This window comes from Ranitomeya variabilis, chromosome 3 (genome assembly GCF_051348905.1).
Source record: "Ranitomeya variabilis isolate aRanVar5 chromosome 3, aRanVar5.hap1, whole genome shotgun sequence".
Taxonomy (NCBI): domain Eukaryota; kingdom Metazoa; phylum Chordata; class Amphibia; order Anura; family Dendrobatidae; genus Ranitomeya; species Ranitomeya variabilis.
The window spans coordinates 657,007,421-657,031,228 of NC_135234.1; the positions used below are offsets into that span (position 1 = coordinate 657,007,421).

The 23,808-nt window shown below is 45.4% G+C and overlaps 1 protein-coding gene across 4 annotated transcripts in view; it reads right to left on the bottom strand.

The window, feature by feature from the left end:
* Nucleotides 1-7,519: 7,519 nt before the first annotated feature.
* METTL1 (methyltransferase 1, tRNA methylguanosine) overlaps nucleotides 7,520-23,808 on the bottom strand; it is a 74,823-nt gene continuing 58,534 nt past the window's right edge. For all 4 annotated transcript variants that reach the window (XM_077297790.1, XM_077297792.1, XM_077297793.1 and 1 more), the window contains 4 exons: nucleotides 16,201-16,385; nucleotides 14,839-14,952; nucleotides 10,763-10,864; nucleotides 7,520-9,463 (listed from right to left, as the gene is read on the bottom strand). In XM_077297790.1, coding sequence (XP_077153905.1) covers nucleotides 9,329-9,463; nucleotides 10,763-10,864; nucleotides 14,839-14,952; nucleotides 16,201-16,385 — 536 coding nt within the window. In that variant the 3' untranslated portion in view covers nucleotides 7,520-9,328. The remainder of the gene's footprint in view (nucleotides 9,464-10,762; nucleotides 10,865-14,838; nucleotides 14,953-16,200; nucleotides 16,386-23,808) is intronic.

Below are 23,808 nucleotides of genomic sequence, written 5' to 3' on the forward strand. Positions count from 1 at the left end.
GTATTTAAGTGCCACGTGGCACATATTTAAGTGCCACGTGCCACGTATTTAAGTGCCACGTGCCACGTATTTAAGTGCCACGTGCCACGTATTTAAGTGCCACGTGCCACGTATTTAAGTGCCACGTATTTAAGTGCCACGTGCCACGTATTTAAGTGCCACGTGCCACGTATTTAAGTGCCACGTGCCACGTATTTAAGTGCCACGTATTTAAGTGCCGAGTGCCACGTATTTGAGTGCCACGTATTTAAGTACCACGTATTTCAGTTGCACGTATTTCAGTGCCACGTATTTCAGTCACGTTTAGGGTTAGGGTTAGGGTTTTCTTGCTTTTTCTTGTGTTTTCTTGTGTTTTTCTATAAAAATGCATGCGTCTAAAAAACGCATGCGTTTTACCGCGTTTACATGCGTTTTTCACACATGCGTTTTTTTAAAAAAAACGCATGCAGACAAAAAAGCAAGTGTGAAACCAGCCTAACACATGTGGAATTATATACTTAACAAAAAAGTGTGAAACAACTGAAACAATGTCTTATATTCCAGGTTCTTCAAAATAGTCACCTTTTGCTTTGATGACTGCTTTGCACTCTTGGCATTCTCTTGATGAGCTTCAAGAGGTAGTCACCGGGAATGGTTTTCACTTCACAGGTGTGCCCTGTCAGGTTTAATAAGTGGGATTTCTTGCCTTATAAATGGGGTTGGGACTATCAGTTGTGTTGTGTAGAAGTCTGGAGGATACACAGCTGATAGTCCTACTGAATAGACTGTTAGAATTTGTAATATGGCAAGAAAAAAGCAGCTAAGTAAAGAAAAACGAGTGGCCATCATTACTTTAAGAAATGAAGGTCAGTCAGTCCGAAAAATTGGGCAAACTTTGAAAGTGTCCCCAAGTGCAGTGGCAAAAATCATCAAGCGCTACAAAGAAACTGGCTCACATGAGGACCGCCCCAGGAAAGGAAGACCAAGAGTCACCTCTGCTTCTGAGGATAAGTTTATCCGAGTCACCAGCCTCAGAAATCGCAGGTTAACAGCAGCTCAGATTAGAGACCAGGTCAATGCCACACAGAGATCTAGCAGCAGACACATCTCTACAACAACTGTTAATAGGAGACTTTGTGCAGCAGGCCTTCATGGTAAAATAGCTGCTAGGAAACCACTGCTAAGGACAGGCAACAAGCTGAAGAGACTTGTTTGGGCTAAAGAACACAAGGAATGGACATTAGACCAGTGGAAATCTGTGCTTTGGTCTGATGAGTCCAAATTTGAGATCTTTGGTTCCAACCACCGATTCTTTGTGCGACGCAGAAAAGGTGAACGGATGGACTCTACATGCCTGGTTCCCACCATGAAGCATGGAGGAGGTGTGATGGTGTGGGGGTGCTTTGCTGGTGAGACTGTTGGGGATTTATTAAAAATTGAAGGCATACTGAACCAGCATGGCTACCACAGCATCTTGCAGCAGCATGCTATTCAATCCGGTTTGCATTTAGTTGGACCATCATTTTTTTTCAACAGGACCATGACGCCAAATACACCTCCAGGCTGTGTAAGGGCTATTTGACCAAGAAGGAGAGTGATGGGGTGCTACACCAGATGACCTGGCCTCCACAGTCACCAGACCTGAACCCAATCGAGATGGTTTGGGGTGAGCTGGACCGCAGAGTAAAGGCAAAAGGGCCAACAAGTGCTAAGCATCTCTGGGAACTCCTTCAAGATTGTTGGAAGACCATTCCCGGTGACTACCTCTTGAAGCTCATCAAGAGAATGCCAAGAGTGTGCAAAGCAGTCATCAAAGCAAAAGGTGGCTACTTTGAAGAACCTAGAATATAAGACATATTTTCAGTTGTTTCACACTTTTTTGTTAAGTATATAATTCCACGTGTTAATTCATAGTTTTGATGCCTTCAGTGTGAATGTACAATTTTCATAGTCATGAAAATACAGAAAAATCTTTAAATGAGAAGGTGTGTCCAAACTTTTGGTCTGTACTGTATGTTGTTTTGATCACTTTTTTTTTTAGAATTTTTTAAAGGAGCTGCAGAAACCGAAAAATAAAATTTTTGGTAAAGGTTAATTTCATTTATGTTTTGATCGATCACACTTTTACAGACACAGTGATACCAAATATTCTTAAAAACCCTCCGTCAGGAACAATGGATCTGACAGGCGCAGCTCTTCTACTTTCATTTCTCCCTTCTCACCAGATTTTCAGGAAACCCCCTCCCTCTAGATAGTCTCCTGGCTCTAGCTGCTGCGTGAAACCTAATACCACAGTTGGTCTGCAGAGCTTCAGGAAGGAAGATATAGCTGTGCTGGCTTCTCAGGCTCATTGGTCCCGAACACATCACACTTTATAAGGTTGGTATGTAATGTTTTTAGTCATTACTATTGTTTATTTAGCTTGTTTTATGAATGGATAGAGAAAGGTTTGTGGATATTTCATATAAATAAGGCAGATTTTCTTACAAATGAAAGTGTGCTTCTCAGGCACATTGTTCATTGTTGAAATTTGTGTATATCAAAGTTATTACTTTTATGTTGAGTAAATGGGTTTGTTTTGCACCTGATAATGTGTAGTCTCTTTTATTACATCCCTATGAAGGTCTCGGATCACTTTTAGATCACTGAAATTGAGAAAATTAGATATTCTAGGCATTTTTCTAGCCTGCGCTTGACAGGCACATTGTTCGATTACGAGTTAGTGCGAATATTGTTCCTGACGGAGGGTTTTAATATTTTATAACAAAAGAAAGGGAGTGAGATTTTTTTTTTTTAAATTGATATATTTTTTACCCACTTTATTCCCCTTCGGGGACTTGAACCTGCAATCATTTGAACTATATAGTACAATAATACAGTATTGTAGTGTATAGTGCAATTGACGCCTTCATATGAAGCTCAGCCACAGGCTGGACTTCAGAGGAAGAAGAGGACAGCAATGGGGGCTTCGAGTAGGCCCCCAGCTGCCGCTACAACCCATGGGCACCTGTGGATCACATAGCAAGTGTATATTCGACAATGGTGGGTGTGTGTACCAGCAATCGTGTAATTTAAGTGGCACTTAATTGAACAAACAGCAAAGATAGGAGTTGGCTCTGGTTACTGCTGTAACAAAAAATAAAATAAATAAAATACTACACAGATTGAAAGCATGGAAAGCAAGCTTCAGGTTTTCAAGTCAAAAGTTACAGAAAAAATAATCTGATTACTATAACACCTGTTCTAGGTGATCGAAAATAACCTGCGGAAATAGTCAGTGTCCTTAGCCTCAACGACACCATCTGGTGCATCGAATGCACAATAACAAATCCTTTCAATTCAATATATTATCCACCTAAATGGTATGGGATTAGTGATGAGCGAATATACTCGTTACTCGAGATTTCTCGAGCGCGCTCAGGTGTCCTCCGAGTATTTTTTAGTGCTCGGAGATTGAGTTTTCCTCACCTCAGCTGAATGATTTACATCTCTTAGCCATCTTGATTACATGTGGGGATTCCCTAGCAACCCCCACATGTACTTATGCTGGATGTCAGATGTAAATCATTCAGCTGCGGCGATGAAAACTAAATCTCCGAGCACCAAAAAATACTCGGAGGACCCCCGAGCGTGCTCGAGAAATCTCGAGTAACGAGTATATTCGCTCATCACCATATGGGATCAATCAATATTTTTCCTTTAGTATGTGCACCTTAACAGATAGGAGATACCAGAAGCCATATACTGAGATACAGAAAGTCCCCTACTTAACAAAAATATCTGAAATCCAAGAATAAAAACAATTGCTTCCATTGAGCTAGAATCACATATAGGTGTCATACAGCACGACAAGTATACAACCGTGTGGAGGATGCCATATTGCAAATATATTATCTGGATATGGCTGTACACAGGTTACAATTAATAGGTAATTTGTACTTTTGATGAGTAATTTTATTACTGAACAACTACCGTGATGTCAGTCAATCCAAAAGGTTTATAAACCTGAATGTTTAAGAAAAAGTGGGGTTCTGTCTTCCTTAGGAAAATAGAAATGATTGCATTATCATCATGCAACTAAATAAAAAAAACTAATATTCCCATCTCAATTTTTTTTAATTGTCATCCGTTAAAGGGAATCTGTCACCCCAAAATTGGAATATAAGCTAAGGCCACCGGCATCAGGGGCTTATCTACAGCATTCTGAAAGAAAAAGAAGTTATACTCACCCAGGGGCGGTCCCGGTGCGGTCCAGTGGGCGTCTCGGTCCGGGTCCAGCACCTCCCATCTTCATACAATGACGTTGTCTTCTTGTCTTCCTGCCGCAGCTCCTGCGCAGGCGTACTTTATCTGCCCTGTTGAAGGCAGAGCAAAGTACTGCAGTGCGCAGGCACCGGGAATGGTCAGAGAGGCCCAGCGCCTGCGCACGGCAGGACAGGTAAAGTACGCCTGCGCAGGAGCCACGGCCGGCAGCAAAGAAGACAGCCAATGTAGGTACCCTCCCCTCTTCAATGACAGCCATGAGACTTCTACCCATGGAGTCTTTTAGTTTCTTACTGGCAACCAAGAAGTGGAGTATATTGTTGCATGCGATGAAGCATTGTACTGCATGAAAAAAAAAAAAAAAAAAAGGTTTTTGAAAGATGCAGATCTCTTTCTGTACCACTGCTTGAAGGAAGTGTCTTCTAAAAACGTGACAGTAAGAGTCCATCTTCGACTTCAAAAAATGCCCATCTAGGTTATCTTTAATAATACCAACCTTTCGTGTAGCCCACTGCAACCTTACTGATGACTGAGTTGAGGTGAAGGTCTGTACCCATTATTTATCTATCCATCTGGTCCGTCAAGAGTCAATCAACTCATCAGTCCATAAAACTGAAAAATCACTCTTTAGATATTTCTTGGCCCATCTTGATGGTTCCACTTGTTCACTGGTGATCGGGTCTTAGCCTCCATTACCTCGGCTATGTTTCTAAACACTGAACACAATGTACTTCTGGGCCTCAGGGAGGTTACAGTTCTGGAAAACAACAGTACTGGAAGATAATGGCTTCCTGGTCGCTTCATGTTTGATTCATCTCAAATCTTTGGCAGTTACAGTAAAGTTCACACTGGGCGTTTTTCGCGGTGCCAAGATGCGACCGTCCAGGCTGAGAACCACTGGTGAATGAGCTGCTGGGAGTGCAACGTCAGTGACGTTAACAAGGTTACCTCCGGTCACTGAGGCTCCATTCCCAGCCGGGCTGAACTACAGTGAGCTCGGTGAGATCCTCACTAGCACCGTGAAAAAGTCGCACGGTGCAGAGGCGAGTTCACCGGGAGAATTTCACTGCGGCGACTTCGCCTCTGCACCATGCGCTAAGAATACGGCTGTGAGCTGATATTAATAGCCTGGGAAGCTCCATGTGTATTACCCCCTTCCCAGGCTATAAACATCGGCTTTCCCTATGCTGGTTACGAAAATTACATGGGAGCCCACGCCATTTTTTTTTCAGAAAAATAATCTTCTAATAATTAAATACATGTACAGAAAGCTGCACACACCATGCACTAATTGTATTTGTCACAGACATCTGTATATCTACCCACTCTATATGTATTTACTGTGTGTAATCCAAATCTCCAATCATGTCAGCTCCTGCTGTGATTTTTCAGTACACGGCAGACAAATTGCTGGCTTTGCTTCTATCTATGCAACATTATATATATATATATATATATATATATATATATATATATATATATATTACACACACATATACATACATACACATATTATGTATATAATAATCAAACTGTCTACTTAGGAAGCAACACAGAATCAATTTCACATTATGTTGTGCAAATAGAATAGACAACAGATGGAAATTATTGACAATTATCAAGACACACTCAATAAAAGGAGTGGTTCTGCAGGTAGGGACCACAGACCACATCTCAGTACCAATGCTTTCTGGCTGATGTTTTGGTCACTTTTGAATGTTGGTTGTGCTTTCATGCTAGTGGTAGCATGAGACGGACTCTACAACCCACTCAAGTGGCTCAGGTAGTGCATCCAGGATGGCACATACATGCGAGCTGTGGCAAGAAGGTTTGCGGTGTCTGTCAGCGTAGTATCCAGAGGCTGGAAGCGCAACCAGGAGACAGGCCAGTACCCCAGTAGACGTGGAAGGGGCCGTAGGAGGGCACCAACCCAGCAGCAGGACCAATACCTCAGCCTTTGTGCAAGGAGGAAAAAGAGAAGCACTGCCAGAGCACTGCAAAATGACCTCCAGCAGGCCACAAATGTGCATGTGTCTGCACAAACGGTTAGAAACCGACTCCATGAGGATGGTCTGAGTGCCCGATGTCCACAGATGGGGTTGTGCTCACAGCCCAACACCATGCAGGACGATTGGCATTTGCCACAGAACACCAGGATTGGCAAATTCACCACTGGCGCCCTGTGCTCTTCACAGATGAAAGCAGGTTCACACTGAGCACGTGAAAAACGTGACAGAGTCTGGAGACGCCGTGGAGAGCGATCTGCTGCCTGCAACATCCTTCAGCATGGCCGGTTTGGCATTGGGTCAGTAATGACGTGCGGTGGCGTTTCTCTGGAGGGCCGCACAGCCCTCCATGTGCTTGCCAGAGGTAGTCTGACTGCCATTAGGTACAGAGATGAGATCCTCAGACCCCTTGTGAGACCATATGCTGGTACGGTTGGTCCTGGGTTCCTCCTAATGCAGGACAATGCCAGACCTCAAGTGGCTGGAGTGTGTCAGCAGCAACTGAGGACTAAGAACACTATACGTGTTCGAAACGCGTCCAGTTACTCAAGACATCCCTTCCTTTGGTATGCACCGGTCTGTCAAGCAGCTTATTTTTTAACTTGTCCAAATAAAGACTTTTGATTTTATTTCCTGAGCTGGATACCTTCATTTTCATGCACAAGTGCCTGGCGTCAAGCAGAGACGTTTCCGTGCTCGGATTAAAATTCTCATGGGCTGTGAGAATACCATCATAAGGGTGAGCTGAATTATTTCCTATTTTCTGGTCAGCAGTTCCTGCAAGATGAAGACTTTCAAGCTACGGACTGACCCGCCTGTTCCCCAGATCTGAATCCGATTGAACACATCTGGGACATCATGTCTCGCACCATCCACCAACGTCACATTGCACCACACACTGTCCAGGAGTTGGCGAATGCTTTAGTCCAGGTCTGGGAGGAGATCCCTCAGGAGACCATCTGCCGCCTCATCAGGAGCATGCCCAGGCATTGTAGGGAGAGCATACAGGCACGTGGAGGCCACACACACTACTGAGCATCATTTCCTTGTCTTGAGGTATTTCTTCTGAAGTTGGATCAACCTGTAATTTGATTTTCCACTTTGATTTTGAGTATCATTCCAACTCCAGACCTCCATGGGATATTCATTTTGATTTACATTGATCATTTTTGTTTTATTGATCTCAACACATTCCACTATGTAATGAATAAAGATTTGCAACTTAAATATTTCATTCAGTGATATCTAGGATGTGGGATTTTAGTGTTCCCTTTATTTTTTGAGCAGTGTGTGTGTGTGTGTGTGTGTGTGTGTGTGTGTGTGTGTGTGTGTGTGTGTGTGTGTGTGTGTGTGTGTGTGTGTGTGTCATCTATATATCTGTGTATGTATCTATTCTATCCTGTCAGTGTGATTTTACTGTATGCGGCAAATGAATTGCCGACTTTTCAAAGGACCTAGAGGTATGGTTCTACAGGAAGTAGTTTTTTTGTCTCTGGGGGCACACAACTTTATTAGCATGCACAAAGACACAAGATAACCCCAAAAACACGTGAAAAAAATGCACCAAAACGCAAATAAAAACGCAACAAAACCTGCGTTTCTGACACAGCTTCTTTCCTGCCAAAAAATCAGGTTTTGCTGCAGGAAAAAAAATGCAGCAAAAACGCCCAGTGTAAACTTACCCTTAATGTGCTTTTTTGCCTCAACATGTTTTTTTGTGGCCCTTTTTACTATTTGCAAAACTTTCGATGGTTCTGTGATCACACCCCAATAGCTTAGCAATTTCAAGAATACTGCATCCCTATATGTAAGACTATGATCAAACATTGCGTTTTTTATGCAAATTTTAAGCTGCATTTTCCAGTACCAGCAAAGTCTGAGATTTCAGAAATCTCATGCACACACAATGGTTTTAATTTTCCTGACCAATTTGGAAAAAGGTTGCGTTTTTGCAAACGGCAGCATGTCCCTTCTTTCAGCGTTTTTTCAACAAAAAACGCAGGTATCAGTTTTTGCTGCATTATTTGGTGAAAAACCAAACGAACTTAAATCAGGCTTTTTTTTTGGGGCCACTAAACTTTTTTCATCGTGTACAGGAAACAACAAATACACAGTGATAAAAACGCATCAAAAACTCAGCATAACCTGCTTTTTGTAAGCAGCTTCTTTACTGCCAAGAGAGCAGGTTTAGACTGCAGAAAAAAAAGCAACGTGTGAACATAGCTTAAGACTGGTAACTATTTTTTACTTTTCAGTTGGCTAAATCTTTTTGACCCTTTTTGCCTGACAATAACAGCTGCCTAATAATTCTGCACACCTTGATAAAGGGTGTTATATCCTTAGGTCTCACCCTCCACCTCATTACACAAATACACATCACCTAATGTGTTTCATCCAATAAATATTCAAGTTATACAACTTGGCTTTGGAAAAGATGTCTGAAAACAATGATCGCTCACTGCTGTCTTCCATGTGCTAGACCCATACAGGTCTATGGGCGCGTGTGAAACATCGGCCTGCACTACACACAAAAAAAAAAAAAAGAAATAAAAGGATCGAGTTGACTCTTGAAACTTCTTCCGTCACACAACTTGACTTATTTTTGAATATTAAACTTTCCACAACTGATTTATTACAAAAAAAAAAAAAAGTATTAAATCAGGTCAGGTGCATATAAAAAAAAAAAAAAAAAAAAAAAAAATTACATTGCCGATATAGCCCTGGCTATCATCACTGTCCTTCTTTAAGGAATGCTACACACTTAAATGCTGGAAGTGTTGGCAAATATAAGATATAAGAATCCATTAAAAGGAAAAAAAAAACACTTAATACAATGATATTTTGCTTTGTAGAACCTCAAACCCACAGACATCTCTAAGTCACAGAAGATCCTCAGCAGATAAGACTTGTAAGTCGGCGCCGGACAGCAGGGAGTGGTGGGCTCCTGCTTATGGAGGCAAATTCATCATTCTTCCAGCTTGGCCCAAAAATCTTAATGCTTCTGCTGGTTCAGCACGAGTAGATGAATTTTACGGGAGTCACAGTCTTTTTAAGAAGAACGACCTATTCTTACACCACAGCTAAGAATCTGGATTTCGGAAAGTGCTGTTTTCTACACGGCAGAACACAGCCAGGAAGTTCTGCCCTTTGTTACGCTGAACCTTCTTTCCTTCTTCCGTCGCTGTGCCCAGTTTATCAACGATGATGTCATCTGCCTGCAGACATGACACAAGGAGCAGCAGGTTTACATTATGTCAGTAGGACTCTGGGCATAATACGGACATCACGAATAGCTGCTCACATTATATTGTACATTTATAGCATTGTCACAATGACGTTTTTCCATAGAAGCTCTTCGTTTTATAAAAACACTTGTGTACAGGCCAATTCCCTTACTGATCTGTATTTCTTCCAGATCACACAATGGGGCTGAAGATACTATATTTCCACCTTCACTACTAGTGATGATTGAACCAATTCGAAGGACCCTAGTTCAGTGGCCACGTCAGTAGTCCTGTGATCTACCGTTCACCCGCCAGAATCCCCAGCACGTCTCCTGATTTGTAGCCCTAAGGACAGGGTCACAAGAGCTTCAATATCAAACGAGCACTATCTGATTTTCTGTCGGCTAGCACTCGGACCAATGTTATTTAATGGAGCAATGCATCTGTCCGAGGGTGAAAAAAAATAAAATTGCTGAATCCTGCAATTTCACATTGAAATAGGAAGCCACTCACCAACTGAAGTCAATGGAAATCATTGGACTGCACTCAGATGACATCTGAGTGCAGTGTTGATTACCCCGTACTGACACAATGGAAAAATGTCATTCTCCATCTGCTCCTCACAACGTGCTACGGTTGTCTCACCCGAGAGTGAATCAATCACACTGTGCTGACCCTCAGAGCATAATCAGAGTGTTAATAGCAATATTGACCAAATTTGCTTGGATGAAAAAAAGAGTTTACGGTCATGTGACCCTGGCCTAAAAATGATCATTTGTAAGCCTACTAATGAGAAAAAGCACCAGGGAAAGCAGCAGGTAAAGAGGAGTCTCACGTGGCTCCTGGCCGCCGGCCATGGATTAGTGACGTGGCTGCTGGACCAGGGTCCCGTGAATCAATTCACTCATCTGCATTCACTAGAACAGACATGGAAATGTTCAGGTTTACAGATTCCCAGTTATATACGATACATGGCTGCTGACTGCATGGATGAAACAGGCATGGTCTCAAGAGGACAGACCCTCATATGCCCCATTAGGGCACAAGAGCATCATGAAGGGAAATCCTGACATGAGAAGTCACCTGTAAGTGCATGTGCCGGCCACTGGTACACCAGCGCCCAGGAGGACCATGGAGGCCAAAGTGTCTGCAAGTAGCATAGAGTGTAAAAACAGACCACAACCCAAAAAAGAGAAACTAAGCCTTTGTTTTACAAGATAAAAATAGAGCAATAAATGCTGCATGTGACTGATTACATTACATAGCAGACGGTACGGGACGTCATCTCACCAGTTTTTCTTTTGAAACTCTCTCAAAAAGAGGATGTTCTGTGAAGTGCGTCACCATCCACTCGTGAACTTCTTCTACATCTGTAATTGTATACACCAGCCCCTGCAACACACCGACAACACTGACTCATGAGCGCGGTCACGTAAAGCACATCCCCTACACCGGAGCACGTGACACCACGTCTAGTACTGGATGCGGTAACGTCTGTAGTCTGCGCACACGTAGCCACATGTTACCACATCAGTCATAACAGGATGATCGGCTGGAGCAGAAAATCCCGAAATGTTGCTGACATTTCTAAAGACACTAGAACCACTTTTAACCCTTTCACACCATGTGAAGTAAATGAACTTCAGACTTATCGAGAGGAAGTGTTTGGAGTGGGATCAGGATGTAAGCTCAGTGGGGAGGCAGAGCAGGGACAGCGCAGCGCACAAGGGAGGCAGCACAGGGACAGCGCAGCACACAAGGGAGGTAGCGCAGGGACAGCGCAGCGCAGAAGGGAAGCAGCACAGGGACAGCACTGCACACAAGGGAGGCAGCGCATGTACAGCAACACGGACAGCGCAGCGCACAAGGGAGGCAGCGCAGGGACAGCACTGCACACAAGGGAGGCAGCGAAGGGACAGCGCAGCGAATGGGCAGCACAGCGCACAAGGGAGGCAGCGCAGGGACAGCACAGCACACGAGAGGCAGCGCAGGGACAGCACAGCGCACAAGGGAGGCAGCGCAGGGACAGCAATGCAGGGACAGCAGCGCAGGGACAGCGCAGCGCACAAGGGAGGCAGCGCAGGGACAGCGCAGCGCACAAGCGAGGCAGCGCAGGGACAGCGCAGCCACAAGGGAGGCAGCGCAGGGACAGCGCAGCCACAAGGGAGGCAGCGCAGGGACAGCGCAGCCACAAGGGAGGCAGCGCAGGGACAGCGCAGCCACAAGGGAGGCAGCGCAGCGCACAAGGGAGGCAGCGCAGGGACAGCGCAGCGCACAAGGGAGGCAGCGCAGGGACAGCGCAGCGCACAAGGGAGGCAGCGCAGGGACAGCAACACAGGTACAGCAGTGCAGGGACAGCGCTGCACACAAGGGAGGCAACGCAGGGACAGCGCAGCGCACAAGGGAGGCAGCGCAGCGCACAAGGGAGGCAGCGCAGCGCACAAGGGAGGCAGCGCAGCGCACAAGGGAGGCAGCGCAGCGCACAAGGGAGGCAGCGCAGCGCACAAGGGAGGCAGCGCAGCGCACAAGGGAGGCAGCGCAGCGCACAAGGGAGGCAGCGCAGCGCACAAGGGAGGCAGCGCAGCGCACAAGGGAGGCAGCGCAGCGCACAAGGGAGGCAGCGCAGCGCACAAGGGAGGCAGCGCAGGGACAGCAACGCAGGGACAGCGCTGCGCACAAGGGAGGCAGCGCAGGGACAGCAATGCAGGGACAGTGCAGCACACAAGGGAGGCATCGCGGGGACAGCAACGCAGGGACAGCAGTGCAGGGACAGCGCACAAGGGAGGCAGAGCAGGGACAGCGCTGCGCACAAGGGAGGCAGCGAAGGGACAGCGCTGCGCACAAGGGAGGCAGCGCAGGGACAGCGCAACGCACAAGGGAGTCAGCGCAGCGCACAAGGGAGGCAGCGCAGGCACAGCGCAGCGCACAAGGGAGGCAGCGCAGCGCACAAGGGAGGCAGCGCAGGGACAGCGCAGCGCACAAGGGAGGCAGCGCAGGGACAGCGCAGCGCACAAGGGAGGCAGCGCAGGGCACAAGGGAGGCAGCGCAGGGCACAAGGGAGGCAGCGCAGGGCACAAGGGAGGCAGCGCAGGGCACAAGGGAGGCAGCGCAGGGCACAAGGGAGGCAGCGCACAAGGGAGGCAGCGCACAAGGGAGGCAGCGCACAAGGGAGGCAGCGCACAAGGGAGGCAGCGCAGCGCACAAAGGGGGCAGAACAGCGCACAAGGGAGGCAGCGCACAAGGGAGGCAGCGCACAAGGGAGGCAACGCACAAGGGAGGCAGCGCACAAGGGAGGCAGCGCACAAGGGAGGCAGCGCAGCGCACAAAGGGGGCAGAACAGCGCACAAGGGAGGCAACGCACAAGGGAGGCAACGCACAAGGGAGGCAACGCACAAGGGAGGCAACGCACAAGGGAGGCAGCGCGCAGGGACAGAGCAGCGCACAAGGGAGGCAGCGCACAAGGGAGGCAGCGCACAAGGGAGGCAGCGCACAAGGGAGGCAGCGCACAAGGGAGGCAGCGCACAAGGGAGGCAGCGCACAAGGGAGGCAGCGCACAAGGGAGGCAGCGCACAAGGGAGGCAGCGCACAAGGGAGGCAGCGCACAAGGGAGGCAGCGCACAAGGGAGGCAGCGCACAAGGGAGGCAGCGCACAAGGGAGGCAGCGCAGCGCACAAGGGAGGCAGCGCACAAAGGAGGCAGCGCAGCGCACAAGGGAGGCAGCGCAGCGCACAAGGGAGGCAGCGCAGCGCACAAGGGAGGCAGCGCAGCCCATGAAACTGATCACTGATGACGCTTCGTTTTAGGGAAGAAGCAAGGGCTTTGACAGTGACCGCAGCCTCTGTCCCCTGATGACACTTCATTTGCGTATCCCAGAATGCACTGGGATATTCAAACGAATCATCAGACCAGAAAAAGAAAAAAAAAAACAAAACACACTAGCCTTTGGATAGTGTAGCTAGGGAAAGCTAGGGAATTTTTAAAACAAATACAGTATTTTTCGGACTATAAGACGCACCTCTTCCCCAAAAAATTTGGGAGGAAAATGGGGGGGTGCGTCTTTTAGTGCGAACACAGGCTTTCCGAGGGGTTACGGCAGAGGTGTTGCGATGCTGCAGCGGTGGGCGGTGTGGAGTGCACCTGAGCAGGGTCCCTTCTTCAGGATGCCGGTGGCAGAAATGTGGCGGCGCCATGGCCCGGAGGCCGAGCGTGCGCAGATTGAAATCTCTGTGCCTATTTTCCTGAAGCAGAGATTTAAATCTGTGCATGCGCGGTCTCTGACTTCAAGAAGATGGCCACAGGGAAACTGGTGATGCATTCTGCTCACCGTGGACACTGGGCCGCGGCGCCGCCACATTTCTGTTGCCAGCATCCTAAAGGGACTCTGCTCAGGTGCACTCCGCATCGACCACCGCCACAGAATCGGCCACACCTCTGCCGCCGCCGGCATCCCAAAGGATGGGACCCTGCTTCAGAGCTCTGCCTCACCGCCGACACGAGACCCGCAGCATTGCACCCTAGGACTGCAGCCGGCTTCCTGAGGAAGGGACCCTACCTTCTGTGATCCCGCTGTACCACCGCCAGCTCTCAAGTAAGACACCTTAAATTCGCACAATAAGACGGACCCCCAGCTTATAAAATCTTTTTTCTGCTATTTTCCACCCCAAAATTTGTGGTGCCTCTTATAGTCCGAAAAATACGGTATATTAGAAAATAGCTTAGATTATAGGACTAATTAGATAAGGAGTTAGGAGCAAAAATAATTTGCCTTTGGACCACCCTTTTAAGGATTAACACGTCAATTTTAATAAACCGTGAACGGCATAAAAACACTAACCAAAAACAAGAACAGAATTGCATTGTCTTTACACCCAGATGCTTTTTTTTTTCGCTTTTCAATAGAGTATATGGTAACCAGCTGTATTAAAAGGACATCACAAAAAATATGTGGGCTTATGAAGGAACTATAAATACATTTTTTGGCTCATTAAAAACAGGAAGGAAAAAACACGAGTAGCAAAACTGCGACTGGAGGAGATAAAAAAAATGTAAAAAAAATACAAAATCACTGTTTTCACCTCAAACACACTGAAAAGAACACAATTTAATGGAAAAGTGCTTATATACATTGGGGAAAACCAGTCAAACAGGAAAGGCTATATTTACAATGTACAGAAACTGCATCCTCATGCCTCACTCAGCAATAAATTCTGAAGAAGGACCCAAAACTACAACTGATTTTCACACTCATCCTAAAATTAAAGAAAAGGGAACCAAATCAAACCTATGAGTCAAAATATTAGATGTCTGGATGTTTCTCTAGTTCTGGGTTTACATACAAGCCCCTCCGTCCTGTGTGTGTGACTTACCCCAACGCGTAGCACATAAGCATATTCTGCCAGCAGCGTGGAGCTGATGATCCTCCACTTATGTTTTGTCTTCTTAAAATGAGGGTCCGGAAATAAGAAAAACATCTTACTGAGCTAGAAGAAGAGAAAAATACAGGAAATAAAGATTTAGATGGTAAATTCTGAACCTAAGCTGCCTTAACACTTTGGATGGTGGCCATGGCAGAACTTAGTTGGGAGAATTCCTTCTACACCAGATTACAGAATAATGTGGGTCAGTGGAGAGAATCCCACTGATTGCTGAGGGTTTCAGAGTAGCTTTTCCGCTCTCCTCCGCTTTCATTGGCACATGCTTTTGAGGCTCTGCCAAGTAAAGCAGAGGAGAGCGGAAAATCTTCTATAGCGCGTGGTCAATACGGGGCTGAGATGTGCGGGGAAAGACTGCCCACAGCCCAGTCAATCAGGAGGTGGCAGTCTGCGGTGGACTGGGTCACGCCTCGTTGCGAGAAAAGCTGACAAGTGCCTCTAACAGCTGCGGGTGGAATCGCTATTAACTAGTTAAATGCCGCTGTCAATCTCTGACAACAGCATTCAACTCGCACTTCCGGGAAGCGCGCCGGCAATCCCACCCATCGGGGACCTCGTCACGGGATCACGGGTCACTGATGGGTTGGCATGACAACCAGAGGCCTCCAGCAGACCTCTATGGTTGTCATAGCCGGATTTCTATGAGCGTCACCCGGTGGTCGGCGCTCATAGCAAATGATCTGATCATCACCTGTGTGTAGCAGAGGCGATCGGACGACTGCTGATCATCACCTGTGTGTAGCAGAGGCGATCGGACGACTGCTGATCATCACCTGTGTGTAGCAGAGGCGATCGGACGACTGCTGATCATCACCTGTGTGTAGCAGAGGCGATCGGACGACTGCTGATCATCACCTGTGTGTAGCAGAGGCGATCGGACGACTGCAGCTTCTAGTCCCCCATGGAGACTATTTAAGCAGGCAAAAAAGGAAAACAAAAAAACAACAGTTGTGGAATTGCACTTTTTTTGCAATTTCACCGCACTTGGAATTATTTTTTTCATTTTCGAGTACATATTATGGTAAAACCAATAGTGTCTTTCAAAAGTACAACTCGTCCCGCAAAAAACGAGCTCTCACATGGCCATATTGACAAAAAAAATACAAAAAGTTATGGCTCTGGGAAGGAGGGGAGAGAAAGACAAACGTTAAAAAAAAAAAAAAAAAAAAAGGGCTTGATCATGAAGGGGTTAAGCGGCGCATCCCAATGCTTTTGTCAATGTAGTATACTTAATCATTTTTGAAGCTCAGTAGCGAGATTTCATCATACTAAAATGGGCTATGATATAGAACCTACCTGTGCTTTCCTGAAGAAGTTGGGCAGGTATTTCATAGCGTTACTCCTAATACAGGCAATATTTTGGTACTGGCCAGGATGGCAAGCTCTTAAGGACTTGATCCTGTCTTGTACATAGTCTGATACTTTGACACGTATCTCCAATCCAAGCATGAGTGTATTTGGAAACAATGGAGACAACGCAACTGCAAATCAAGCAGAGATATAGAAATCCAGCATTATTGAGATTATGATTCAGTTATACACAGAAAACACATTAAAGGCAAACACAAAGACTTGTGCAGAAGTCTCCTTGAGAGTTAAACACGCTTCAAGGGGTCCAGGTATGTGTGGGTCGGCCTGTGTTGGTTGTGATCCAGAATTTATTTCTCCTTCCCTCAAGGAAACAGAAGGATAACTATAGACAGAAATGTTTAAGTATTTTTTGTTAATCCCTTTTTATTTAGTAACTTTTTGCATATTTGTGTGTCATTTTATTTTTATCTTTTCTTGTAAGCACTGTACTTTTTATATTAAAGTTTAACATTTAATAAGTTTGATCCTTATATGCTCTAAAGGATCCAAAGCCTTTCAGAGACTGCGTGGCCTTTTTTGATTGTCAGACAGAAGCATATTTCAGGGACTCATCACCCCAGGTGTTTGAGGAGTGGTAGCAGAATGTTGTGAAGCCGGGGTGTGTAAACTGTGTGGAGGTGCGAAATATGCTCACTTTATAAGCTATAACAGGTTGAGAGATGGATTGACAGTAGAAATTAACCCTTGTAGAAGCACCCCATGTCACACTAGTAACACCTCCTTTCATTTAAATTAATCTCTGGAGGCAGATTCTCAGGGAGTCCGGCCCATAGATCTTAACAGCTCATTTACATATTAAGAAAAACTTTGATTTCTTTGGAATAAGACATCGGATCACAGATATCACGGTATTATTTTATTCAGCTTCCGATGACCTACATGACCATAGACGGTTGATCCTACTAACAGATTCACTTTAAATAACATATTAATACATCGTGACATATTCCACTAGGTGCTGGAATAGTTTTGCAGGCATAACAACCATGAGAATAGAATAGCTTCTTAAAGTTGCTGCAAATCAGATGGAACTACTGTCCTGTTGTAAACTGACCATTCTACCTCTTCCCAAAAAGGCTTTCTAGGATAAACCCTTTCCCGATATAAAATGTAATAGTACATCTTATGTCAAGTCCCCATCTATGGAGCGGACTCGAGCTGAACCTACGTTAATCCCAGCAAATTACACACAGAAGGGAAAATAAGTATGTGATACACTGTCGATTTAGCAAGTTTTCCCACCTACAAAGAATGGAAAGGTCTGTAATTTGTATCATAGGTACACTTCAACTGTGAGAGACAAAATCTATAAAAAAAAGAAAATCACATTGTATGATTTTTTTACATAATTTGAATTTTATTGCATGAAATGAGTATCTGATAAAATAGAAAAACAGAACATAATATTTGGTACAGAAACCTTTATTTGCAATTACAAAGATCAGATGTCTCCAGTATTTCTTGACCAAGTTTGCCCACACTGCAGCAGGGATTCTAGCCCACTCCTCCATACAGATCTTCTCCAGATCTTTCAGGTTTCGGGGCTGTCGCTGGGCAACACTTAAGTTTCAGCTACCTCCAAATATTTTCTATTGGGTTCAGGTCTTGACACTGGATCCCACTACGGGATCTTGAAATGCTTCTTACCTCCACTCATTCACCCTGGCTGTGTTTTTCGGGTCATGGTCATGCTGGAAAACCCAGACACAACCCATCTTCAATTCTCTTAATGAGGGAAGGAGGTTGTTGGCCAAAATCTCGTGCTACATGACACCATCTATCTATCCTCGCTTAAATTGGTGCAGTTGTCCTGTCCCCTCTGCAGAAAAGCATCTCCAAAGTATGATGTTTACCCCACCATGCTTCACGGTTGGGACGGTGTTCTTGTGGTTGTACTCCTCCTTCTTCCTCCAAACACAGCAAGTGGAGCGGATACCAAAAAGTTCTATTTTGGTCTCATCTGACCACATGACCTTCTCCCATGCCTCCTCTGGATCATTCAGATGGTCATTGGCGATCTTCAAACAGGCCTAGACATGTCCTGGCGTGTGCAGGGACACCTTGCGCGCCCTGCAGGATATTAATACATGACCGAGTAATGTTTGAGAGTGTGGTCATTGACCAGGTCCTCCCGTGTAGTTCTGGGCTTATTCCTGACCTTTCTCAGAATCATCCTTACCCTACAAGGAGAGATTTTGCATGGAGCCCCCGACACATGTTGCCTTCTCACCAAGCTGCTTGCCTATTGTTCTGTAGCCCATCCCAGCTTTGAGCAAGTCTAAAATTTTGTCCCTGGTGTCCTTAGACAGCTCTTTGGTCTTGGCCATGGTGGAGAGGTTGGAGTGTGATTGATTGTGTGGACAGGTGTCTTTTATAGATGTAACGAGCTGAAACAGGTGCAATTAATACGAGTAATGAGGGCAAAGCAGGAGGGCTTCTTAGGCTATGTTTCCACGGTCACGAAACCTTCAGGATTTGCTGCGGATTGGACGCCGCATACAGCCGCAGCGTCAAATCCGCAGCATCCAGATGTTACAGCATAGTGGAGGGGATTTTATGAAATCCCATTTCCACTATGCGTGCAGGGCCTGCGTATCCGGACATGTGGCGCGTCTTTATAGACCGCAGCATGTCTATTTATGTTGCGGAGACGCTCCGTCTCCGCAAGATAAATAAAACAGTCTATGACTGCGATGCGGTGATTACACATGTGTTCAATGAACACATGCGGAATTACCGCACGTACAAAAAGGGGCACAGTTTTGGGCGGAGCGGGGTATCCGCTGCATTCAAAGCGCAGGGAATCCTGAACGAGGAGACATAGCCTTAGGCTGGGATCACACATACACGAGATACGGCCGAGTCTCGCAGGTGAAAACCCAGCTCTGGCGCCGGCACTTGGGAGCGGAGCGTGCAGCCGCACAGCAACACATGGAGCTGCAGGCTCCGCTCCCAAGTGCCGGCGCCAAAGCTGGGTTTTCACTTGCGAGACTCGGCCGTATCTTGCGTATGTGTGATCCCGGCCTTAAAGAGAAACTAACAAATCTGTGAGAGCCAGAATTCTTGCTGGTTGGTAGGTGATCAAATACTTGTTTCATGCAATAAAATGCAATAAAATTATTTAAAAACCATACAATGTGATTTCCGTTTTTTTATTTTTAGATTCTGTCTCTCACAGTTGAAGTGTACCTACGATAAAAATTACAGACCTCTTCATTTTCTGTAGGAGGGAAAACTTGCAAAATCGGCAGTGTATCTAATACTTTTTTTTACCCATATTAGCCGGCATCCGCCTGTAACAGCAGTGACCGGAGCACGCTGTTCAAACATTTAAAATGGTCCGAATTATGATCATATTAGTCCTCCTATGAAACACAAATACAAGCAGGTTAAAATTCCCCTGTAAGGACGATAAGAAAAAAAATTAAATGGAACTTGTCAATTTTTTGCCTTATAAATGATGCCCATCACCTTTAAAATCATGTAAGTTGGGTTCCTACAACTCCTTTAAATCCTCAGAGGTGCGTACTTCCAAAAAAGTGCTTTATTCATGTCCAGAAGTGCATGCAAACTGTGTGGTCCGATCTGAGGGGCGAATCCAGATCACTATCGGGGTCTCTTCAAACACTTCTCCTATCTGGATGGAAGTGGATGATGTCTGCTACATCATCCACATAGTGCTTGAAGCCTCACACCTGCGCAGAGGAGTCAGAGCAGCAGCGCAATGTCATGTAATGCGGAGGCTTTACTTGTAGGTCACCAGCTCCCGGACTGTTCAATAGGGCAGAATGAGGTACACCAGCGCAGGCGCGAGAGAACAAGCACTTTATGGATGATGTAGGAGACATCATCCACTTCCATCGAGTGGTGTTTTGAAGGCACTGGGGCAGTACTGAGTGCGATCTGGATCCACACATCAGACCAGACAACATCCTGTGGTGGTTCTTCGAAGGGGAGAGAAAAGCAGAAGCATAAAAATGAGAATTTGTCTGGGTGGCAAGTTAAGATCTGGGGACTGAACCCTTCCATTTTATATCAAAGATACTTAGAGGGTGTTTTCCCACAAACAAAAGTTCATTTTATTCACTAGATCTTGAAATAATAATAATTTCCACTATTGGATATGATTTTAAAAAAAATCATGATCTGATTATACATCTTATACAAAAGAGTATACAGATATTACAGCACGGGATCTCAGCTGATTCTGTCTGAGACAAAACATAAAAACAGGCAGGGAAATACTTTATCTCGCAGAAAGCAGCAGCTGTGATCCTGTACTGTCCTGTCTGTATCCTCTTCTGCTTCCTCCCCTGCTCAGGAGCTGTGGTATGATCAGACCATGTTCCTGCACAGTCAGGCAGCCATTATACAGTACACAGCAGGGGCACATTTATAAGATTAGCCCAGCACAGGGACATTTTTTTATTAATCACCTCCAACTGCAAAAAATGTCCTATGAGGAACGGTCAGAAGTTCTGGGAATGTTTATATTGCAGAAGAAAACAGAGGAGTCCTAATAGTCTACAAATATCTGAAGGGCTGTCACAGTGTAGAGGGATCATCCTTATTCTCATTTACACATGGAAACACGGGAAGCAGCGGAATGAAACTGAAAAGGAGAAGATACACATTAGATATTAGAAAAAACTTTTTAAGAATGAGGGTGATCAATGAGTGGATCAGGCTACCACGAGATGTGGCGAGTTCTCCTTCAATGGAAGTCTTCATACAGAGGCTGGACAGACATCTGTCTGAGATGGTTTAGTGAATCCTGCATTGAGCAGGGGGTTAGACATGACGACCCAGGAGGTCCCTTCCAACTCGAGGCATTCTATGATTCTATTGTGCACCATATTTTCATATCAACATCTACTGAATAGAATGAACTTTTGTTTGTGGGAAAATCCCTTTAAGAGTTGACAGGGGCAGATACAAGAAATGTCACAAACTGGTTTGTGGGAAGGCTGGCACTTTATGATGGCATTATATTTAAAGTGACTGTCAGTAGGTTTTTGCTATGTAATCTGAAGGCAGCAGGAGACAGAGGCCGAAACACAATTCAGGGATGTGTCACTTGTCAAAATGCTGTTGTTTACTAACTGTGAAGGATTTATCTCTAAGAGATTAACATTGCTGGACTACACAATTCCTGCAACGCCCCGTGATAAGCAGTCCACTGTCTATGGACATTGTACATAGAGCCTGGTGTGAGGGGGCAGCAGTGGTGTGGGCAGGGTTAGCTTTCTTAGCTCCGCTTCATTCTAAATCTATAGACTGAGTCAGAAGGGCTGCACCCAGTAATCTGAGTGATACCTGGATGGATTCAGCTTCTCTCTGCCTACATTATGTTGGTCTTAGATGAGGAAGCAAAAATCTGCTGCCAGATTCCATTTAAATTCACAAAACCCGTCATATGACCAATAAAATTACCAATAGATTTCTGAAATAAAAAGTTAGGAAAGGTCTCTGCATACCTCTAGCTATGTAAGTTAGTGGCAGATGGAGTGGCTGCTGCTTGTGACAGTAATAAAAGTCACCCGAGAGGAGGAAATGAGGACAATGTGCTGTTACTGCCACACACAGTCTAGGACAGACTAAGTTCAACACAAAGGGAACCCAACACTAGGGAAGGGAAGAGTGGAGACTCCTAGCCAGATCCAACGTCACCATGTCTGCCCTAAGCATCCCTATATAGGTTCCGTACCTATCGCCGAGCAGGATACCTAACCCCTGCCTTACCCTGGTGATAAGACCTGCATAGGGAAGGACAGGATAACACTAGTCAATCCCCACTACCACTAAAGACAGATGGGATACACAAACAAAGGTGAACACTTGAGTAGATTCAGATGTAACACGGACATCCTCCAAACACCACAGAGGAAGATAGCCAACTGCTATAGCTCCAAGCCTCAATAGGGAAATGGAAGTTGAAATATCACCGGCAAATCGCAGCAGCAAGCTGGGAGTTATAAACACCCAGGTCCAGGTGTGTCAACTAGAGGCGGTGGAGGGCTGCCACTGGGTCCTAGAGTCAGAAGGCCAAGAAAGAAGTCTGCAAAGCAAGCTGCCGAGACCTTCTGCATAAGATGCAGTGCGACGGTCTGCAGCCTCTGACACACGCATGACAGTTGCCTGCAAACTCGTGCACTTGTTTATCCCCACTCATGGGTTAATGCCTGCATCTGGCAGCACATCAAAAAGCCTTACTGGAGTGCATGGAATACTTACATTTGTCTCTTTATAGGTAGCAGCTAGTGATGAGCGAGTGTACTGTTTGTAGATATAGTTTTCATCACGGCAGCTAAATGATTTACAGCTGCTAGCCAGGCTGAGTACATGTGGGGGTTGCCTGGTTGCTAGGGAATCCCCACATGTAATCAAGCTGGCTAATAGCTGTAAATCATTCAGCTGCCGGGATGAAAACTAAATCTCCGAGCAGTCAAATACTCGGAGGTCACCTGAGCGTGCTCTGGAAAACCCGAGCAATGAGTACACTCGCTCATCACTAGTAGCAGCCATTCTGCCATCACAAGAGTCGCCTGTAGGAAATGATGGCATCAGTACACTATGCCAATTGCTTTCCCCAATGACAATGCTCCTTATCCACCTGCACTGTGCTAATGGCGTCAGGAGATAAGTCATGGAAATATCAGTCAGTTCTGCTGACCTAATCTACTTCATTAACCCCTTCATGACCTTGGGATTTTTCGTTTTTCCGTTTTCGTTTTTCGCTCCCCTCCTTCACAGAGCCATAACTTTTTTATTTTTCCGTCAATTTGGCCATGTGAGGGCTTATTTTTTGCGGGACGAGTTGTACTTTTGAACGACATCATTGGTTTTACCATGTCGTGTACTAGAAAACGGGAAAAAAATTCCAAGTGCAGTGAAATTGCAAAAAAAGTGCAATCCCACACTTGTTTTTTGCTTGCCTATTTTGCTAGGTTCACTAAATGCTAAAACTGACCTGCCATTATGATTCTCCAGGTCAGTACGAGTTCATAGACACCTCACATGTCTAGGTTATGTTTTACCTAAGTGGTGAAAAAAAATTCCAAACTTTGCAAAAAAAAAAAAAAAAATTGCGCCATTTTCCGATACTCGTAGCGTCTCCATTTTTCGTGATCTGGGGTCAGGTGAGGGCTTATTTTTTGCGTGCCGAGCTGGCGTTTTTAATTATAGCATTTTGGTGCAGATACGTTCTTTTGATCGCCCGTTATTACATTTTAATGCAATGTCGCGGCGACCAAAAAAACGTATTTCTGGCGTTTCGATTTTTTTTCTCATTACGCCATTTAGCGATCAGGTTAATGCTTTTTTTTTTATTGATAGATCGGGCGATTCTGAACGCGGCGATACCAAATATGTGTAGGTTTGATTTTTTTTTAATTGATTTATTTTGATTGGGGCGAAAGGGGGGTGATTTAAACTTTTATATTTTTTTTATTTTTTTCACATTTTTAAAAACTTTTTTTTTTCACTTTTGCCATGCTTCTATAGCCTCCATGGGAGGCTAGAAGCAGGCACAGC